This window comes from Amblyomma maculatum, chromosome 7, assembly GCF_055883805.1.
Source record: "Amblyomma maculatum isolate TAMU_Amacu chromosome 7, ASM5588380v1, whole genome shotgun sequence".
Taxonomy (NCBI): Eukaryota; Metazoa; Arthropoda; class Arachnida; order Ixodida; family Ixodidae; genus Amblyomma; species Amblyomma maculatum.
The window spans coordinates 5999255-6019818 of NC_139350.1; the positions used below are offsets into that span (position 1 = coordinate 5999255).

General features: G+C 46.6%; 1 protein-coding gene across 2 annotated transcripts in view; it reads right to left on the minus strand.

The window, feature by feature from the left end:
* The window catches only part of Rab14 (RAS oncogene family member Rab14), a 61405-nt gene that overhangs the window by 19052 nt on the left and 21789 nt on the right, over positions 1–20564 (minus strand). For both annotated transcript variants that reach the window (XM_084608886.1, XM_084608887.1), the window contains exons 4-6: positions 19420–19507; positions 15462–15492; positions 7822–7890 (exon numbers count right to left, since the gene is read on the minus strand). In XM_084608886.1, coding sequence (XP_084465012.1) covers positions 7822–7890; positions 15462–15492; positions 19420–19507 — 188 coding nt within the window. The remainder of the gene's footprint in view (positions 1–7821; positions 7891–15461; positions 15493–19419; positions 19508–20564) is intronic.

Genomic DNA, 20564 nt, shown 5'->3' on the forward strand with positions numbered 1-20564 from the left:
ACAGTTGTCGGCGTTACTTGTGCAGAGTAAATTAGGCCAGTTTAGATAGCGCAAGCAGTCGTCGAGCACGTCTGGATAGAGAAATTAATGAACTACTGGTCACTTTTGAGAAGGCAGTCATGACTACGCGGGACACAATGTCGTTGTGCGCAGTGCCAACAGTCAACGCCCGCTCGACTGCTTGATCTGCTCACGGCAACAAGACAGATGACAGTCACCGCAAGAGCGCTTGCAAGACGCCATATAGAGATAGACGTTTTGAAAACAACATACTAAAGGCAAGTACGAAAGGCACGGAAGCGCAGTCAATTGCTGAGAAGCGAGTGCTTTGGCTGGTGTGTTGGATCCAAGAAATTTGCTCGGCCAGCAACAGGCCAAACCTCTTTGACCAACACTGTCACATGGAGGCAACACGGCAGCAACCTGCATTGTTTCCTGGCTGTTCGTGCAGAGCAAGAAGCTTTTGGGCAACGAGTTGAATCATACACTTGTTGCTGGCTTGTTAGGTGAGTGAGTTCTGTTGATACCGCTGTTGTGTTTCGGTACGAACTGAAGGTGGCACAGATCTGCAGGCCTGCCACCACGGTGATGATGGCCTATGCAGCCACGATGACCAGATAGTCAAAGACTTCACTGAAAATGTGAAATCGGCTACGAATGAGGTGAAAACACCATACAGATTACTCATGGCTGAAGAGAAGGCCGTGGGTGAATACGACATAGGTTCCAGGAATAGCAGAAGGGACTTAAGAATCATGAATACCTTCGTCTGTAAATGGGAGAACCACAAGTGGATGTGAAAATGCCCCAATGGCGAGACTAAAAATGAATAAGACTTTGTACTACACGCTCACGCCGCCATTGTGCAGGATGTCCTCAGAAAGGTGCAATAGCAACCATATGATGGCGAGCTCCGATACCAGCGCAGGCTTGAAACGAAAAACTAAGGCCATCGACAAGCCAGCAGTTAGAAAATAGAGAAATTAAGGATCTCTCTGCACAACAGACAGCTTTACCCGATGACGACAGCCGTGGTGTTCAAGCAAAAACCCATAATCTCACAACTACTACAAAGGAGTGAGCAGCAGAAGTAGGTAGTAGGATAGCTAGGATACCAGTAAGCTTTCCCAGGAGACAAAAGATGTAAGAAACATCAAAGCCTAAAAGACACTAACCCCAACAGAAATGAAAGAACAATCAAACCAAATCAATAAGTGTAAGGTAACCGACATAAGTATAGTACAACAGAATTAAGCATGCACTAATGGGAAAGAAATTAAGGTCGCCTAAAAGCGGTCAAAAGGAAAGAGGCACAGGTAAAAATTGGACATGCGCTCAGAGACACGGAGGGTATCCCAAGAACCCAGACATGCAACACTGAGTAATTTCGAGATAACAGCAATGGAAGAAAAAGGTTTCATTTTCAATTGCGAGATCCTTCAAGTACCTGATGCTGCCTCGCACTCTTTCTCATGCCAGTAGCCCTAATAAGAAAACTTCATGGATCGGAGAAAACAGCAGTTCACATTCACCGTGTAATCCGGCAGTAGTTGTAAATAGTTACACTGCTTTACAGCTACCATGTATTGTCTGCCTAAAGTTCCTTGCCAGATCAACGGTAACGTTATACCAACGGTGGAAACCATTAGAGTTCTGGGATTACGAATTCAGGCCAACGGCAGGAACTCGGAAACGATACAGAGGCTAGACGCTAGCACCAGTCAAACCTGTAGACTCCTGAAGTGGATCGCAAACAAACATGCGGGAATGAAAGAAGCTAACCTCCTTAGGCTAGTCCAGTCTTTTATAATCAGTAGGATAGTCTACGTGGCGCCGTATTTACGGCTTCACAAGGCAGAAAAGGAGAAACTTGACGTTCTCATTCGTAAAGGGATAAAAACGGCACTAGGTTTACCACCCAATACATCGACAAACAAGATTATGAGACTAGGGGTCTCCAATACCCTCGAAGAGCTCATTGAAGCTGCAAGGACTTCACAATACCAGAGACTGCTGCGCAGTCGTACTGGTCGGAGCATTTTGGAAAAACTGGGGTATGAGCCGCAAGCATGCTCCAGACGTACAGAAAAAGTACCTAGACAGGTTAGAGACAAATTAAAAATACCTCCGCTCCCCAAAAACATGCACCCCGTTTACCATGAGAGCCGGAGGAGTGATAGAGCAACAGCGCTGCAAGCCCGTTTTGAGGGAAGACAGGACGTCTTATATACAGATGCCGCACAATGCGCGAACGGTACGGGACCTGTTTCAGTAGCAACTAGAGAAGACGGGGGCTCGGTAGTATGCTGCAGCACCAGAAATTCGACCACAACGGAGGCGGAAGAGGTGGCCATCGCGCTAGCTCTAACACAACAACAGGTCAAAATTATAGTTGCAGACTCGAAATCAGCGATTAGAAACTGACGTGGGCCGCATTTCGGCCATAGCAGCAAGAGTGTTGGCCAGTGGTTCACCACCGGCAGAGCAGGTCGCGCTCATTTGGACACCGGCGCACCAGGGGTTGAGGGGGAACGAGAAAGCACACGTACTGGCCCGAGGATTAGCTACATTCCGGGATCCCAGTGACGACTTATGTGCAACCCCGTACCCCTTGCGCGATGAGGAGCCCCTGCAGTTCGACGATGACCTTAACACCTACCAAGATATCCTAAATCATTACAAATTAGGCAGATCAGTACTACCAAAAGCGTGTAAGCAACTCACCAAAAGCGAGGAGGCTATGTGGCGTAAGCTACAGACTGGAGTATTCCCGAACCCTCAGCTTTACAGCAAGTGGCACCCGGAAATTTTTAGCCCCAGGTGCAAACGTTGCGATGGCATAGCGGACATGATCCATATGATATGGACGTGTCCTAGATTTGGAGAACCTGACCGAACAGATGAGTCCTGGGAGGCACTACTTCTCAAGCAGGACGAAAAAGGGCAACGAGAAGTCATCCGTCTTGCCCTGGCCGCTGCTAAGATCCAAGGGATCCAGGTCGACGGCTGAGAGGGAGGACATGGTTGGGACAGAGCTTCGCCTCGGATCCTCACCAACCTTTTGACGGGTGCAATAAATGTTATTTCTCTCTCTCTCTCCTTGCCAGACACCATGAACAAAAACAATGGCCCATTCCAACGTAAGATGAAAGGAAACTATCTTTTCTTCTGCTTTATATCACACTCCGGATGATGCCTACTTGTGGTGGCCATCATAGTTTACTCGCACAAAAAACGTGATAAGAACTCTGAGCACTGCCTGCGTGCAATAGGCTCAGGAACTGAGCGAATGAGCAGCGGGGCTGTTACAGCAGCTGGGTAAAGCTTGTCACGTGACTAGCAGCATCGGCACGCAAGGGCGCCACACACACAGCTAAAAGAAAGCTCCACAGTCATCAGACCTCCCCATTCTACCCACCCTAGCATTGGAGTGAAGCAGTTTCAGCGTACTGGAAGCATCACGAGAGGGATATAAGTTTGAGCGTTACAACAGTGTGGCACCATCCCAAAATAAAAACAGTGAAGCGTCAAGCAGAGTCCGAAATGGCAGGACCGGGCTATGTGCATACCTCATAGAAGTTGCGAGATGGTATAAGTTTTATAAGGTGGCATGCGAACTGAGCTTTAAGTCCAGAAACTGGGAAAATTCAGACTGCCATCATGCCTGCCTGGAACAATGGTGCACGGCCACCACTGTTCCAAGAAATTCTGGTTTGGAGAGGTCCAGTTCGGTGAACACTAGCTGCGCGGGTCGTATCTCAGCGGCATCCCCTGTCCAAATTAACCGGTGTGAGCCTGCCCACGTCTGAATTAACAAGTGTCTGATCTTACATGAGTGTCAGCTAGGACCGCGTTCCTAGTTTGAATTATCTGAATTAATGAGGGTTGAAGATATGTTCTGAAATTAATATTCTGAAAGTCTCAGTATATTCAGTAATTTTTAAATATTTGGAAATCTCCCAATATCATATTTTCAAATTGAATATGAATTGATTAAGGATTTCTTTTCACAGCCCTGCTACCGAATAAAAATCAAGTTTAGGAACTGGCTAAAGTAGCCCAAGATTCTGTAATCACATCAAAAAGACATTTTTGTTGAGATTTTCTCTCTTGCTTGTCAACACACAGTGAGTGAGAGGCTGTTCTTAATGGCCCTTGAGGTTCCAATGGCCAGTGAGAATGGGGGTACTAGTATCAGATCATGAATGGCCATTTATCAGTAGCTTTCAAGAGGAAAGAAAGTCTACGACAGTTGCATCGTACAGGTACTCACCTATGAAGCTGAAACGCGGAGGCTAATAAAAAGGTTTCTACTTAAAGTGAGGACAACACCAAGACCCATTGAAGCGAAAATGACAGGTGCAACGTTAAGGGACATGAACCAAGCAGAGGTGGTCAGGGAACAAAAGAGAGTTGATGACATTCCAGATAAAATCAAGAAGGGACAGGGCAATCATCGACATTCCTTATGTGGGCTGCGTGAGACTAGAAACACTGTAGGGTGGCAGCAGCTGCACTGGGGTAATTGGAGGGAGAGGCCAGTCTCGCCATAACACCAGCCAGTCTGTCACCTGCGAACTACCACCTGCCAAAAACATGCTCGCGATGTTTTGCTCGTAACAAAAGCTTTGAATTCAAATTTTCTGAAGGAGCAGGGTGAAGACTAGAATGTTTACTTTAAAAGCAGATGCCTTATCCCCTTTGGGCGCCGTGTCTCTGTATGGGGACGCAAACTTTGTGCAGCCTGCTGTGCAAAACGGCAATAAAAAACGCCGTTTTGAATGTTTCAAAACATGCACCCTGAGCCACTTTATTCGACAACTGGCACCATCTTACGCGAAGTAAAACCGATCCTGCCTGAAAGGAGCGGTAAAAATGTACTACGAAGCTAATAGTAATTGCTTCTTGTTTTTGTTATTTTGGACTGTTAAGAATCGCCGCTGACCAAAATATTAGCATTTATTTATTGGAGGAAGGGCCCCTGACTGAAATAATGGCTATCATCCTTGTTACGAGTGTATTCAGCCTTGCATGCACTTCCGAATGTTTATGTCCCTGTTCGGCGTCCCAGGGCCGCCTCAACGCAGCCTCTGCTGGCACACTCCTTTTCTAAGTGTTTGGCGTCACTTTCTTACTTTGTGCACCCTGCTGTGCAAAAAGGCAATAAAAGCGCTGTTCTGAATGTTTTAAAACAAGCCAAACTCGACTTCCTTATGTCACTGTACCCTCTAAGGTCAAGAACCAGAAAGTGACCAGTGAGGGTAATTTCTCACTTTCTATCTTTTGCACTGAGCCACAGCTGGATGGAGTACCTGTGAGATGCAAGTGCTGAGAAACTTGCACAGGAAAGTATTTTGGACATGACGACCTTCCGAAGTGACGATGTGAACAGCCTAATCGCATGCAGCAGTACACCTTAAAAATAGCGCGGTCGGCCAAGTAGTGAGTACCCAGATCCTGTTGCGATGAAGGCTAGACCGCGTTTGCTACTGACAGCTATCATTAGGTACGACAGCTAAAACCACTGGCCCGAGCATGTCAACACACCAAACTCACAGTGCTGCTTGCCGCCATGAAGGATGCACAACGAAGTGTCGGATTCGCTGCCAAAAGTGCCACATCTTTTTGTGCATGCCGCTCAGAGCAATTGCTTTTACCTTTTTCATAATAAGCATACTCTGAAGTGACTGATTTAATTACGAAGTGAAGCAATAATTCGTTAACCATATTTAGTGCCCGATATCTTGCTAAGAAAACTATCGCATTTTCTGCTAGTAGAATGCATTACTTTTTCTGTATTGAGGCGCCCTGTCCCCTAATGCGGATATTGCAAAGGCAATGAAAAAATAAAATTTTTCTTTCAGTTTCCTCAGGACACGTCATCTGAAGTGTGAAAAGCGAAAATGGCCCTCAGACATTTTTTGTATTCCAAAGAATTTTTTTTCGCGCCTGAAGGGGTTATACTTGCAAGAACAGTAGCTAATAGACCTTTCCACAAATTGCAGCACCGCGCCATCCCCTGGCAGACCTGCGAAAAGCCTGATGGAAGAACGGAGCGATCGCCTTTCGCGTCGGCTGCTGGCAAACATGTTGGCGTGCTGTGCCACTGCTTTCTGCCATCATGAGTCTTCTCATTCGCGTTGTTGTTGCTTCCTTGCAAAATGCAACAAGCACTGGATTGCTTTGATGGTTAGCTGCTAGTGTGTGCAATTTTTTCGTGACTTTTGCAGTGAAAGCTTCACTACGCCATGCAAAGCCAAGGTCGCCATGCGTGGCACACGCCGCTAAAGTGGACACACCGTAACCATGGCGGTGTTCCGCAGCTGGGTTCCAAATGAGTGTGTTGACACGAAGAGGAGGAGAAGGGCTGTTTCCGTACTGCGCATGCACGCACCGCTACGGCAAGCTGCAGTGGGCAACCGCCGGACTTTTCGTGTCAGCAGATAACCCATGGATTGAGAATGAAAGCCCAACTTTGCAACTTGATGCAAAGGAATGGTGGGCACACCATAATTAAAAGAAAACAACAGGAAGCAGCAGCGCAGCAAGGACGCCGAGATAGCACAGAGAAGTTTGCCTGAGCACCGGCAGAGTCGGAGAGACATGAGCGCGGCAGCGCTCCGCTTTCCCAGGGGGCTTTTTGCAGCCGCTCGGTGGCGCGGCGGAATTAGTGGGAAGGTCTATTTGTGCTGATAAGTGGCTCTCTAGTTTTCTTTTGTAAAAAGTAGGCTTTTTTAAATTCCCTCCACATTAAACCATCTCAGATATTTTATTTCTGCCAGCAGGTTCTTCTGTCACATTTTGGGCCCACTTGCATTTTCCTCATGCAGGAGCAACTAATCGGGCTACATGACCCTAACCGGGCCCTTGTGCCGGCTGTATCAATTCTGCCTGGAGTGCGCACAGGTCTGTGCTAATCTTCCCCAATCTTCAATTGCATCTAGTAGATATCTTGCCATCAGCCATGCTGCTCAAGGTTTTCACAAACGGCCTTCACAAGGGTGAATGCCACTGCACAGAGTCCACGCTGTGCAGTAAAAAAGAAAAGAGCCTGCTACCCATGCATAGCAGGCTCTTCCCAAAGCTGGCACAGTCAGCACTCAGCAAAGACAATATTCTGGCAGATACAACGCGCTGTACATGCGGGAATCGGCATATTTGCGCGTGTGAGCTACATTACGCAGTCAAATGACCTTTCAAACGGTTGACTCATGCTAGACCGAATCAGTCAGAAAGTCAAACACGGAAGTCGCACGCACTACTAGAGTTGAAGCTACAGTTTTTAAAAAGGGCGTCAACTCGGGACGCTCGTCAAGACTTTGCTACAACATGTAAACCCATGTTGCTGCGAGACAGCCATTCGTTATAAAAAGACTCCAATGAAGTTATAGACCCTTTTCATAAATGTTAAGTTGGCTTCATCTCTATGCTGCATTTCCCACTAATGGCAGAACAGCATGTATTGAGACATTATATTATGGCCATAATTCATATGATTCATACATCACAACATATTCGCATATTTGCCCTATCACCACTACATGCATGTGTGTAGAAACAACAGGCGATTTCGGGCCTTTATCGCCGTTTTTCTGGCGGTCAGTGACGCCATGCTTGGGGCAGGAAGCAGCTTGAGAAAACCTACTTAACTATTTTTGCAAAATGGTGTCAACAATCAAGGATATGTGTCATCCTGAATAGCATAGCTGTAGAGTATTTGGCACAGTATGGTAAGGCACATTAGGAAAAGGGTCACTGCTCGTGTAGGTCCTAGCATGTGCAAGGCTTCCCCCACAAGTAGTAGCAATACATCTTGCTCACCTTCCATCTTGAATGTTCTGGAAGATCTTCTTGGCAGTCTCCAGGAATGCCTCCTCCACATGTTCACCCCTGCATAAGCAGGCCTCAAGTTCACAAGGGTGACTACACAAGCACAGCCTCCCCTGCTCTTGCCTAAACCAAGAAGTGTTTTTCTCATTAATATGACATAAAGCCAGGCTGGCCTGTCACATTCAAAGGAGATGCAGGTTTTGTCATCACCGGCCCAATTCCCCAATTTTCTCACGCCTTCAGGCCACCAGGAAGCCCAATGAAAGGGCCACTGAATCAATCCTTCATGAAAAATGAAAATTGGACACGAGTTGTCCCTTCAAGGGTGAAAAAAAAAAAGCAAAAACTAGTACAGTAGAACCTCGGTAATACGAATCTCACGGGGTCACGAAAAAATTTGTATCATAAAAACGAAGGAATATAAGTATGCAGGAGCATGGGAAAGGCAGTCGCGCAGATATATTTACGTTTGAGAAGGTTCATTACGGTCGCGCGGTCACAGCTCGCCACTCGCGGCGCACACAGCGCCACAAGCGACCGCGACGTCGGCGACGCGCGGGACGCGCCCCCACGGACTTCTTGCGGCATGTACAGCAGGACAAGAGATGGCGACGTGCCAGCCGAGCAGCGCCACAGACCGCTCGTGATGTCTACAGCGCGACTAGTGGTCGCGAAGCCTACGATGTGCAGCCCGTGTGCGCCTGCCGCGTGCGTTGCCGACTACTACAGTCAAACCTCAATGTAACGAACAAGCATATAACGAATTCTTGAATATATCGAACTCTTCCAAAATATTTTTATCAAACATATCTATTTTTTACTTCCCATAGCAAACTCGGTTCGGCACAAAACTGATATTACGAACTTCGTGACGCCAAGCACTACCTCACTTTAATAGCGGCGCAGCAAACACTCAGGACTAAAGCGCCACAGATGCCATGATGGCATTGAGAGTTGACAGCCAAAGAAATCCATGGCCTTCGAGATCAACCCCGCACGCATTTGTGCGCGGAGGTGATCTTGGAGGCCATGAGAAATCATTCGCATCTCACAATCGCTGACAGCAGCACGATCAAACGTTGCTTTTGCCTTTTTGGTTTTTGCATCTTTCGCGTTTTTTAGTTTCAGTGTTAGCAGCGGCGTCGCGGCGTGGCCGAAGCTGCGTCGGTCGCGTCGTCATGTCGAGTGTGGTGCACGAGTGTGTATAATGCTGTGATGGCGGTGAACGTAAAAAAAGAGCAGCACTGACGTTAAAGACCAAGCTTGAAATAAAATCAGGGCCTTCAAGGCAGTTTACAAGAGGAGACGTACCGTATTTACTTGCATAATGATCGCACCCCTGAATTTTGAGGTCAAAATTCTAATTTTTAAATTCCCCGCGTAATGATCACACCCCAAACATGGAGCCGCCTGGTGGTTGATCTGCAGTCATTCCGCAGCGAATGCATTCCAACGAGTTCCCAACCTAGTTTAGTAACGTTGGAGTTCCCATGATTGCATGCTTTGCGGCGTTCGCCATTTTGCAATTCGGCAGCGTCGTAGCGTGCTTTGTGTTTTTGTGCGAGTTTACGCCATTTCACCATGGGGCGGTATGCCAGTTACACCGCCGCGTTCAAGCTCAAGGCTGTCGACTATGCACTGGAGCATGGCAACCGCGCTGCTGGTAGGCATTTCAGCGTGGACGAAATGAGGATACGCTATTGGAAGAAGCAGCGCGAGAAGCTGATGGCTACGAACAAGACACGGCGGGCTTTCCGTGGACCCAAAACGGGCAAGTTCCCTCGTGTTGAGGAGGCGGTCCTAGAATACGTGAGGGACCTGCGCGAGGATGGTTGTGCAGTGTCATTAGAAATGATACAGGCGCAGGCGCGCACAACTGCCAGGAAGCTGGGAATCGCCGCAAAGGATTTCCGCGCTAACTCCGGTTGGACGACTCGCTTTATGCGACGGAATGGACTTTCCCTGAGGCGGCGGACGTCGTTGTGCCAGCGGCTCCCAGCCGCGTATGAAAGCAAAGTGATAGACTTCCATCACTTTGTCACTAGGCTTCGCGAAAAATGCAGTTACCTCATGTCGCAAATTGGAAACGCCGATCAAACTCCACTGACGTTCGACATGCCCCGGAATACAACTGTGAACGAGAAGGGTGCTCGGAGCGTCCTCATGAAGACGTCTGGCGCAGAAAAACAGCGATGCACAGTCATGCTTGCTGTGACGGCCGACGGGCGGAAGCTGCCACCATACGTGATCTTCAAACGGAAGACTATTCCGAAGGGAAACTTTCCCCGTGGCATCCATATACGTGCACAGATGAAAGGGTGGATGACTGCAGACCTGATGGTCGACTGGATCAAGACTGTTTGGGGAAGAAGACCAGGAGCATTTCTGCTTCCCTCGCTTCTGGTTTTGAAGTTTTAGGGGTCACCTTGTGGACAGCGTGCGTGCCAAGCTGAAAGAGCTGCGCACAGACATTGCAGTCATTCCTGGCGGCCTGACTTCGCTGCTGCAGCCTCTCGACGTGTCTTTGAACAAACCGTTCAAGGACAACGTTCGACGACTTTATGCTGAGTGGATGGCGATGGGCCAGCATGATTTGACGCCAAGCGGAAAGATTAGAAGGCCATCCGTGGAGATGCTGTGCTCGTGGATCACAGAAGCGTGGAGCAGTATCCCCGACGAGGTAGTGGCTAAGAGTTTTAAGAAGACAGGCATATCTAACGCTTTGGATGGAACGGAAGATGACTTCCTGTGGGATTGTGAAGATGCTCCGAGTGACGACACTGCCGTTTCCGATGAGTCGTGCAGCAGTGAAAGCGAGGATGGCGAGGATTCAGACTTTGATTAGAGTACTGACGAAAAAAAATAAATGGGCATTGTGCACTCCATGTGATGCTTAATGTGCGTGTTTATTGCAAAGGTAAGCCTTACTCAGCTTTTATTTTTGGTTGTAATCGAGATATATGTTCCAAGACGTCTGACCTGCAACTTGTTTGCGTTTTCGGTGCTCAAAAATTTTTTGTAGAAAATTTACCCCGCGTAATGATCGCACCCCGAAATTTGCGTCAGTATTTTAAAAAAAAAAGTGCGATCATTATGCGAGTAAATACGGTACTGGCACTCTTTTCGTGAAGCTTCGTATGAAGCAGGGCTTGAAGATAGACTTGCTGGGAGAATTAAAGCGGCATGGGACAGCGTGAAAGACGAAACGATTGCCAACTGCTTTCGGCACGCAGGTTTTGTTAGGCCTGTGCATCAAGTGACGATGGGGACGATCCCGACGAAGCAGAAGCAGAGCTCCGCGAGCTTGATGAGGCCTGGAACGATTTCTCGCGTTTTGTTGGTGACATGCCCGCAACAATTGACTCTAGAGGACTTTGTAGGCGACGACGGCATCGCGGCGACCACGGCTGTACTGACGGACGCCGAAATCAGAGTGGAAATTTCTGATCATCCCGCAGACGAAGCTCAGGCTGATTCTGCAGACGATGAGAACATTCAGAGTTCACAAGAAGCGCTTGCTGCATTGGATTTACTGCACCGCCACTGCAGTGCTATTGAGAGCAGTGGGTCTGTCTGCCCTTGTTGAGTGTTTGCAAACTGTAGAACAGGGCAAGATACGGAACGCGATCAACACAAAAAAGCAGGCCGTGATAATGCAGTTCTTTGCGCGTAAATAAATGGACGTGACCCAAATAGGCACCCTCCGAGTTGCTGTGCCTTCTCCGTTTGAATTTTGCTGCTCTTGCATGTATTTGCTACGAAATTTTATAATACGAATTATGGATAGAGCAAACTATTTTCCGAGTTTTTAACTGTTCGTTATAACGAGGTTTCACTGTACTCACTTATTACTCACGGAAAACTATCGCGATGCCGGCGATGTGCGATATGCCCACCTTCGCGTACTTCTCGCAGCGCCTACAGCATGACTGGAGATGGCGACATGCAGGCCGCATGACACCGCAAACTGCTCGCGGATAGTGATTGCGGAGCCAGCAATGTCCAATCCGTGTGCACCTGCCGCGTACGCCACCGCCAGCTACAGCAGTTGCGACGTCTGTGGTTTGTCGGCCACACACCGATGAAAGCTTTTTGCAGCGTGAGCCTGACAGAAAATCATGTCAGCGAGGTGAGGATCATGAGTCAGTGCAAACTGCTTGTGATGCGTACATACAGTACGGCTGGCGATCGCGGAGTCAACGATGTATAGGCGGTGCGTAGTGCTCAAGGTTGCGGTCACAGTTCGTGCGTTCGTATCATCCGTTGTGGCGCGGGAGTGTTCAGACCATCCGAAATTTTGCACATTGTACACGATGCACTCTGGCCTAAGAATTTGGAGAATTCGTATCAGCCCAAAATTCGTATCAACCGGATTCGTATCCACAAGATTTTACTGTACAAAACTTAGATCCATGCTCAGTCTACTGCACAGTCGGAAAGAACTCTGGAAAAAAAACGAAACGTTGCACCGATGGTTTCTTTTTTTTTTATATATGCTCTTGACACCCATACGTCTAAAAGATCAGTACCGACCACAACAGTGATTGATACACAAGAGCAGGAATGAAACGTGCACAGCGGCTGCCGTGGTAGCAAAATAAGCAAGAAAAGAAAGAAACCTGTCCTCGCAGGTTTTTCGGACCTGCGACGGCAGTCGTTCTGCTTGAGTGATGCCATTTTGAAGTGCCGTAAAATATGCACAAAGACAAGCTTCAAAAAAAGTCAAAGATGGCGGCGATAGGCCAGCTGCTTTGCCCATGGCGTGCGTGGGAATTTCGAACAAATTTTACTCCTTCTGGACCATTTCGTGGCTCCTGTTGGATTTTGAAAGTCACTTTTACAACATTTTCTGACCAAATTCAGCGTTGATATTTTTAGCACAGTTGCTTGAAGGTACAAACGTTGCAAAAATGTGTTTTTCTGAGAACCGACTTTTTGTCCTTTTTGACCATTCTAAGGCCTATGCCCCTTTTTAAAACCATTTCATTCATTAGGTTTTCGTAAGCAGGTATCCTTGGAAAACGCTCTAAGCATTATCTTTTTGTTCTTTGCCTGCATAGCGTTCGTGTCCACTAGACTTTTGCGATTTCTGTCGCAGCCTTCTTGAGGTGTATGGAAAAGACATGCGGCACCAGTAGTGCAAGCAGTGAACGACTCATTTAGTTCGTCTATGTTTCTTGAAAATGTTCTTTACAAGTTGGCTTCTACTCTAGTCTGCACAAAATTAAAACTCCCAACATCACTGTTTGCTCAGAATGACTGATGATGCAGATGATAAAGTCATTAGTGCAGGCATATGGATCGTTTACGACAGCCCATTTGAAATCATTAGAATGAAAGGGCAAACTAAAAGAAACCTTAACTGCTCAACTTTCTTTTTATGTAGGGTATCCAGAATTCAATTAACAAATGGTTACTCCGAGAAACCACCATATTCATAAACACTTCTCGACTCGAAGTTCTACTCCTAATGTCCTATGAGGCATGCTTTGCATTTTAAGAAATCCTCTTCCACTTGAATCACTTCCCGGGTGGAGAGGAAACTTGGGATTCCCTCGAGAACCTCAAGGTAGCATGCTTATTGTGCGTCACATGCTGGCAAAGTTGCCACTAGTCTAGAGCTATGCCACATGGGTCCTAGAGCTATTTCACAGCCTTGCTGAATTTTTCATGCTGATTTCAAATATGCAATCGTTTTTCCTATAGCGCAATTAGTTTGCAAGATAATTACTAATTAACTTCAATTGTTTAAGGCCAAAATTCTGAAATAATGGGTAGTTAAGAACTTAAAATTAAGACATGGTAGGTAGCTAGAAGAGTAAAGAATGAAATGTTGGGAGTAATTTCCTAATATGTTAATTAGCACTCATGTTGCAGCCTTATTAATTTCAGTGTACAAAGTGTGTGTACCAAGTGGGAATACGCTCATCAAAATAATTAATTTTAGTTTTCAAAAACAAAAACTGCTTCCAACATTTCACACAGCATACATTCAGCTTCCCATTGCAAAAAGAATTTCAGCTCTATGTGCTTTGGGTGCCAGATATCGGGGCCGCAAAACTGCAAGTGGTCGACAATGCATGTTTTGAGAAAAAAGCAAAAAAAGAAACGGGCGATTGTTTAACAGAAGTTTACTGGTGCAATGCACACATGTACAATATAAAATTGCTAGAAACCTTCAGAGATTTAGTCTCTTTGCTTTAAAACACCCAAATGTTGCCTCTCATATTTATTTACAGTTGCAGCATGTTCAGTTGTCACTTTCGGCTGCGCGAGTCACATGCAGACATTTTTTTTTTCTTTCCCGCATGTCGTTTTGCCACGTTCTCGCATCAAGGCCGCGGTGAAAAAAGCTCATTGCAGGGGAGAAAAAAAAAAATCATTTGAAGCTGTTTGCTGCTTCCCAGTGCTCTGCGTAGCACGGGAAGCAAAAGCAAATTCATGAAGACTATGAACGCGATCCGATCGGTGCAAATGCGCAGCAAGCTCTGTGACGATAACGTGTCCCTGCAGTTTACGCACTGGCGAATAAGTTTGACAGCGATTTCTTATTCCCGATCACCTTTTTCAACGCGAATACCACCGCCATATGTTTTACACTTCGCCAGTCTCTGCAAACTGTTTACATCTACCGTGAACTCCGCCTCGCCAAGCGGACTGTCCGCCGCGCTGCCGTCATCGTCACGAAAACAAACTACCGCTTCGTCGCTAGAGTTGCCGCGAGTTCAAACTATCTGTTTTGAGCTTATCTTTCTGCCCATCTGTGGCCTGCGATATCGCCGTGTCGCGGCGGGTGCAACCGCTGGCAGTAGCAGCAGTCTTCCGTGCTAGGGAACACGCTAGGCCTACTTCAGGCTCGTACGCTTGATCTTTCGGTACACAACTTTCGTCGGCCTGAGTCCAAACAGCCAGGGCAGGGCATCACTTGAGATGATTATTCAACAATTTTTTTCCTCTTTTTCCTAAAATCTCGCCGTGAATGCACCTCGCGGTTTGGAACCAAGCGTGACCGGCGTCACATGTCCGCAGTCTCCTCGTGGCTCGGGCGCACCGAGCAGACGCCGCCAGCCAGCTCCACCAATGTGGTGACGCTCTGCCGTCACGAGCACCCCGAAAGCCAGTGGGATTACGAATGCCCCATTTTCGGTTTTGCTATTTTTTATGTGACCAACGGGTGAATGAATACAGCAGAGGCGGCAATTTGAAGATAAAAGGCGGCTCTTTCAAATGAGACTAAGATGGCTCTGGTGCCGCGCACGAAACAGGAGCTACACCTCGCAGAAAATGGTTGTTTTGGTGGCCGTTTTCGGCCCAAATTTGGGCAACATCAATTATATACATTGGCACTGTGACTAAAATACTGATCCTAGAGATGAAAAACTTAGCACATAGGTAGATAATGAGCTACTGATTTCAAAAATTACTTTTTCTAAAAAGTGATTTTTTTTCGCGATTTTTTTTGTCCGAAAGACCCTTAACTGAACTGACCAGCACTCCACATGCAAATTTTTTCATACCTTCGTGACATGCTCTTTTCCTCCACAGTAATGCACACTACCAACTTGACAGCATTCAATGAAAGACCGACGAGAGAAACACACACTGTACAAGAGCGGGCAAAGGTGACTTACGTTTTTGCACTAGCCTCCACGAACATTAGACCTGTTGGGTAAAAAACAAAGCGACAGCTGTGAGACAACTACACGTGACCTTGCAGCAAAAGCAGCAAAAAAATGGCAGCCGGCCGACAGAAAATAACTGCAGTTTCCCTGCACAGCACAACATGAGGGGAAAAACTATTTGTAGTGTGCATGCAGCAAATCGCCATGACGAATTGCTGTCTGCAACACTGCTAAATCTAAGTGGCCACTGTGACTGGACTAGACCTCCCTGCAGATGGTCATTTATGTTCTTTTCATAAAGACACTGCAAAAGCCACCTCCATTAAACGCTTGTTTTCTAAATAAACAAAAGCAATGAGCTATAAACGCCTAATCCATGCATTGGCCCACTGACTACTGACAACTAACACGCGATCGATCTAACTCATGAGCTCAGCCAGAGCCACAGCACTGCCGCAATTGCGAACCATCACGCATCGTTGGCGACTGACTGTCCACCTGATGAGTGGGTTCAACCGCCAGAAACTGCACATGACAATGCCTGTGTTCTGCAATAAACTTCCTTTCCTCTATCCTCAACAGCGTTTTCAATGGTCCAGGTGGACTGGTCAAGCCTATGTAGGATGCTTGAACAAGAGAGACTTCTAGAAAAGTGAAGGGACGTGTGTGTACAGTAAGTACAAGCCTTCTGCACGACATTACTCTGTATGCCCCATTGGGCCCCATGCAAGAAAAGTGGTACCATCTGGTTACTTCAAGCAAATTATTTCTGCAACAAACTGGTATTCCTCATCAGGCTTGGTAGTTCTCATTAGCTGCAACGTCTTCCGGTGTTTCCACCAACTTACAACATGCACCTTTGTTGTCAGTCTTGCCAGAAGCTCTGCTTTGTTTAACCCAAATGAGTCGTTTTTAGCCAATATTTAACCAAGTTTTTTTAACTGAAGCTCTAACATTACAGGTGTCATATTGCCGATACTGTCCTCCTTTTTACTACAGACAACTGTACTCACAGTTCAATTCTAATAAAATACCCCTACAACAAAGGTCTTGCCTGTAAGCAAGCATTTATTTTTCTGCATACATAATAATGGCTAAAAGAGCCTAATACCTTGTTTGTTTTCACCCACAAATGGCCAAGTCAGTTTGTACTTTCAGCGATGCTGTTGACATTCCTTGTAGAATTGGAGTCAATGCGAACAATGTGATCTGGTACACCAACTAACCATGCCAGTTTTGCTGACCACTCAAATTGAGTGCTTGCTACCCATGACCATTACGGATGTGAGGCAGGTTTTGACTGACCCACTTTTTTGAATGACCTGCTGATGATGTGTGGTGGAAGTCAGTTGTGCAGTCATACAATCCTCAGTTATACTGCTGGAAGTACCAGTTAACGTAACAAGATGTTAAATGAAAAGCAGTGGGCAGTTTCAAGACAGTTGCACCGTGACTTTGGAGCAGAGCACATAAAAATTAGAGGGTCTCTCTTAGATATCTCTTAAGAGGAGAATGATGAAAGCCCACCCTTCTATCATTTGCCTCTCGTTTGCCTTTTATCGGCAATCATTGCAGTGCTACATATAATTTTAAATGGTTTACAGGAAAGGAAAGGCGCAGTACCTGTCGCACTTTCTCAGACAAGTGTGCATTTGAACGGTGCAACATCGCTCCTGTCGCGTGGCGTTCCTTGGCGCGTATTCAAGTGTGGGATTGCAGATGGCAGGAAAACTAGACAAGATGAGACTTCTGGTTGGTCGCTTCGAATTTGGTGGCTGGTGACGTCACTTCTCTGTCGACCAATCAGGCGCGCCGCTTGCGCGGACAGCTTTTGTCGACGACAGTATGAGCCATTAAAGTGTAGCTTTGTTTGCAAGCCAGGGGATTATTTAGTCCTTTGCCCACCTTAAACAGCACGCCATTGCCAGAAGCAAACGACCAGCATGAATGCATTCCAGTCTTGCTTTTGCATCATAGGCAAACAAGCATCAAGGCAATTTTTGAAGCGAAAAGCTTAACTATGCGGGTCAGAGCCAAGCTTCGCATGAGCCGAACTGATGAGTTTTGGGCATGCGTGAAACCGAGTGACATCACGTGATGCGCAGGTGGTCGCTCTTCATCGCTGCTGTCGCCGCCGACACACACCACAGCCCCGCGCTACTGAGCACGTGCGTCGCCTCCTCGCCCACAGTTTGATCTTTCATTGCAGCCGTGTGTTTACCACAGATGTGCTGCGCGCTACTACGCATGCGCAAGGAGGCTATATAATGCGCTTGCCAGAGAATAGGCATGCGCACTCGAGATGGAAGGAAAGAAAGTGTGCGGCTGCTGCTAGACTATGCAGAAAAGCTGAGAAACTAAATTCGTCTGATCCACTAGGGAGTTGGCTGCACAACAGCGAAAAAATGATAAAGCCAAGGCTAAACTCGTAAACATATGCCACTGAGTAACCAAGTCTACGTCTGTAGATAAACAATGTATACAATACCAGCTAAGCTACGAAGCATAACCATGATGTCAAACCAAGCATAACTGAAGCTTTTCGCTAGTATATCCAGGCTTAACAAGAGCTAATCCACTGCCCTATTTTTTTTTTACCTTTCTGGCATACCTAGCACAGGCTGCGCTGCAAAATGGCACAGTGATGGTAGTTCTACGTAGATTTAAAAAAATGAAATTGCACTAAATCATCTTCCAAGAATTGGAGCAACCACAGTTCTGTTAAGCTGTCTTAAGCACTGGCTCCGATAAGGCTATGACACATACAAAGTACACCGATGCAAGCGTGACTGTGTCTCGACGCCCTAAAGCACCCAGGCAGCACAGCTAGGTATGAAATCTGGCATGACAATGAGGGCGCTCAAATTCAAGTAAAAGAAAACATACTTTTACAGCTGCTGCAACAGGTGCGCTTATCATATGAATACAGCTATCATTGCAGATCTCTGGAATACCATAAAAATTGTGCCAAAGTAATAATTTTGAACCTGCGAATGGTCAAAAATAAGAATTAATCAAATCAGCGCATCACAAATGGGACAAAGGAGGGAAGACACGCAGACACAAACACTGTGCTACTAGCAAACTGATGGATTCTATTGCATCTTCTTCCAGTTCAATTAAAAGAAGGATAATAAAAGGTTTGACTTGATTTGTGGGGTTTAATGTCCCAAAGTGACACAGGCTATGAGAGATGCCATAGTGGAGGCCTCCGGAAACTTTTTCTGCCTGGGATTTTTTAATGTGCACTGACATCAACAGCACACAGGGAGCCTTGCTTTTCGCCTCCATCAAAAAGTGTCCGCCAAGCGAGGTTTCGATCCCGAAACCTTGGGCACAGTAGCCGGGCGCCCTACCCACTGCACCACCCCGGCGGGGCCAACAAGGATAATAAAACCAGAGAAATAAAGACCTATCAGTTGCTCGTAGTGCAGTGTTCGTGTGCGTGCGTCCTCTATTCTCTGTCCCGTTTGTGGTGTGCTGTTTCCATTAAGTCATGCACCAACTGGCCAGACATCTTTCCACGGAGCCCAGAAATTGTACCAAACAAATACTGTAGATGAACTACCCATCCAATCTGTCAAGGAAGGGGCCGACTTGACATCGCAGGCTCCACCCAGGAGAAATTTCAGGCACGTCCAGAGGATTTATTTTCAGTGAAATTAGAGTACAGCTGCATTTGCAGTATCGCAATGACATATGGCCAGTTGTGAACACATTAAGAGAACAGCGCAGCGGAGTGTCTTTGCCTGTTCCTTCTTCCGAGTTGCTAGCAAGACTAAACTAGCACCCTCTCCCTGTCACTGGTCATGTGACCTACGCCCACCTCCTACCCAAACCAGATGACACAACAGTGTGTCATGACTGGCTTGGCTACTCAAAGCGATCAATTGTTACAGGAGCCACTCTGTTGAGTGACAAGCCCAAACAGAAAAGAGCCCCTCGGTTAGAACAGGGCACTGCTCACCATTTTCCTCGGCAAACTGCTTGGCCTCGTCATATGTGACATCCCTCTGGGCTTCCAGGTCACACTTGTTGCCAATCAGGAAGATGACCTGCATGAGACAATCAACGGCTGCAAAACCAACCAATATGCCACGTAACGCTGCACCAACATACTCCCTTCTTAGAACAGTCTATAAAAAAGTTGACGCTTGCATCATTCAGAGCTAATCAAGTATGTTACAGCCAGCGGCAAACAATCCTTACATGCCTTCGAATGGTTCATCACAGGTAGAACTCAAGATGCCACTACTATTCTGTAGCGCCAGCAACCTCTCCATGGCTGCATGAAATAACTATCATGCACAGGCAATAGTTATTAGGCAGGCAGCTTTTTAATCGTCACCACCAGGGCAGAGAAAATCAAGCCATCATGCAGCTACAAATAATGCCCCTATACTTTTCATTCAACAGAAGAATCATCAATTCCGATCTTTTAGACACATACTGTGGCTACTGACGCATCACATACATATTGTGCTGTGCGAAGTGGTAATAACAAATTCCTAGTAATGTTTAGCATCTTTCTACTGATCATTAGCATTCTACTAACCGCAGATGCTGCCCTTCCACGGATGACCCCTCAAACAAACGTGTATAGCAGATTCAACTCGTGCATGGTTCCACTGGGCACCAACCCAGCAAAGCAGCTCGCCTGAACTGAATGCACTTGTACGAGTACAGACATGTACAAACAGAGGGGCGTGACTCGTGTCTGCCAACAGGATTTGCCAAAGCTTAAAAAATAACCTATCACTGCTGCTGCTTTCTTGAACCTGACAGTTACACCAAATGATAACCCCGTCACACAGGCACTCTCTCAAGATTCTTAACCACCACCAAATTTAAAGGCATTGTGACTCTGCTACACGGTGAACTCAATCGTCCATCATCCAATACAAAGATGTTATGACGCCATGAATAATTTTGCAGTACGCAATCCACCCACCAGTTTAACCTGAAAAAGTCAGAATGACAATGTATACTCATTTGTAAAACCCCATTCATTCAAAGTCAACGGGGCTGCAAGCGATATTTAAATGAACCAAGTACAGCAAAAATAATGATGTGAACACAAGGACAGAGTTTGAAGAAAGCAAAGATTAGAAG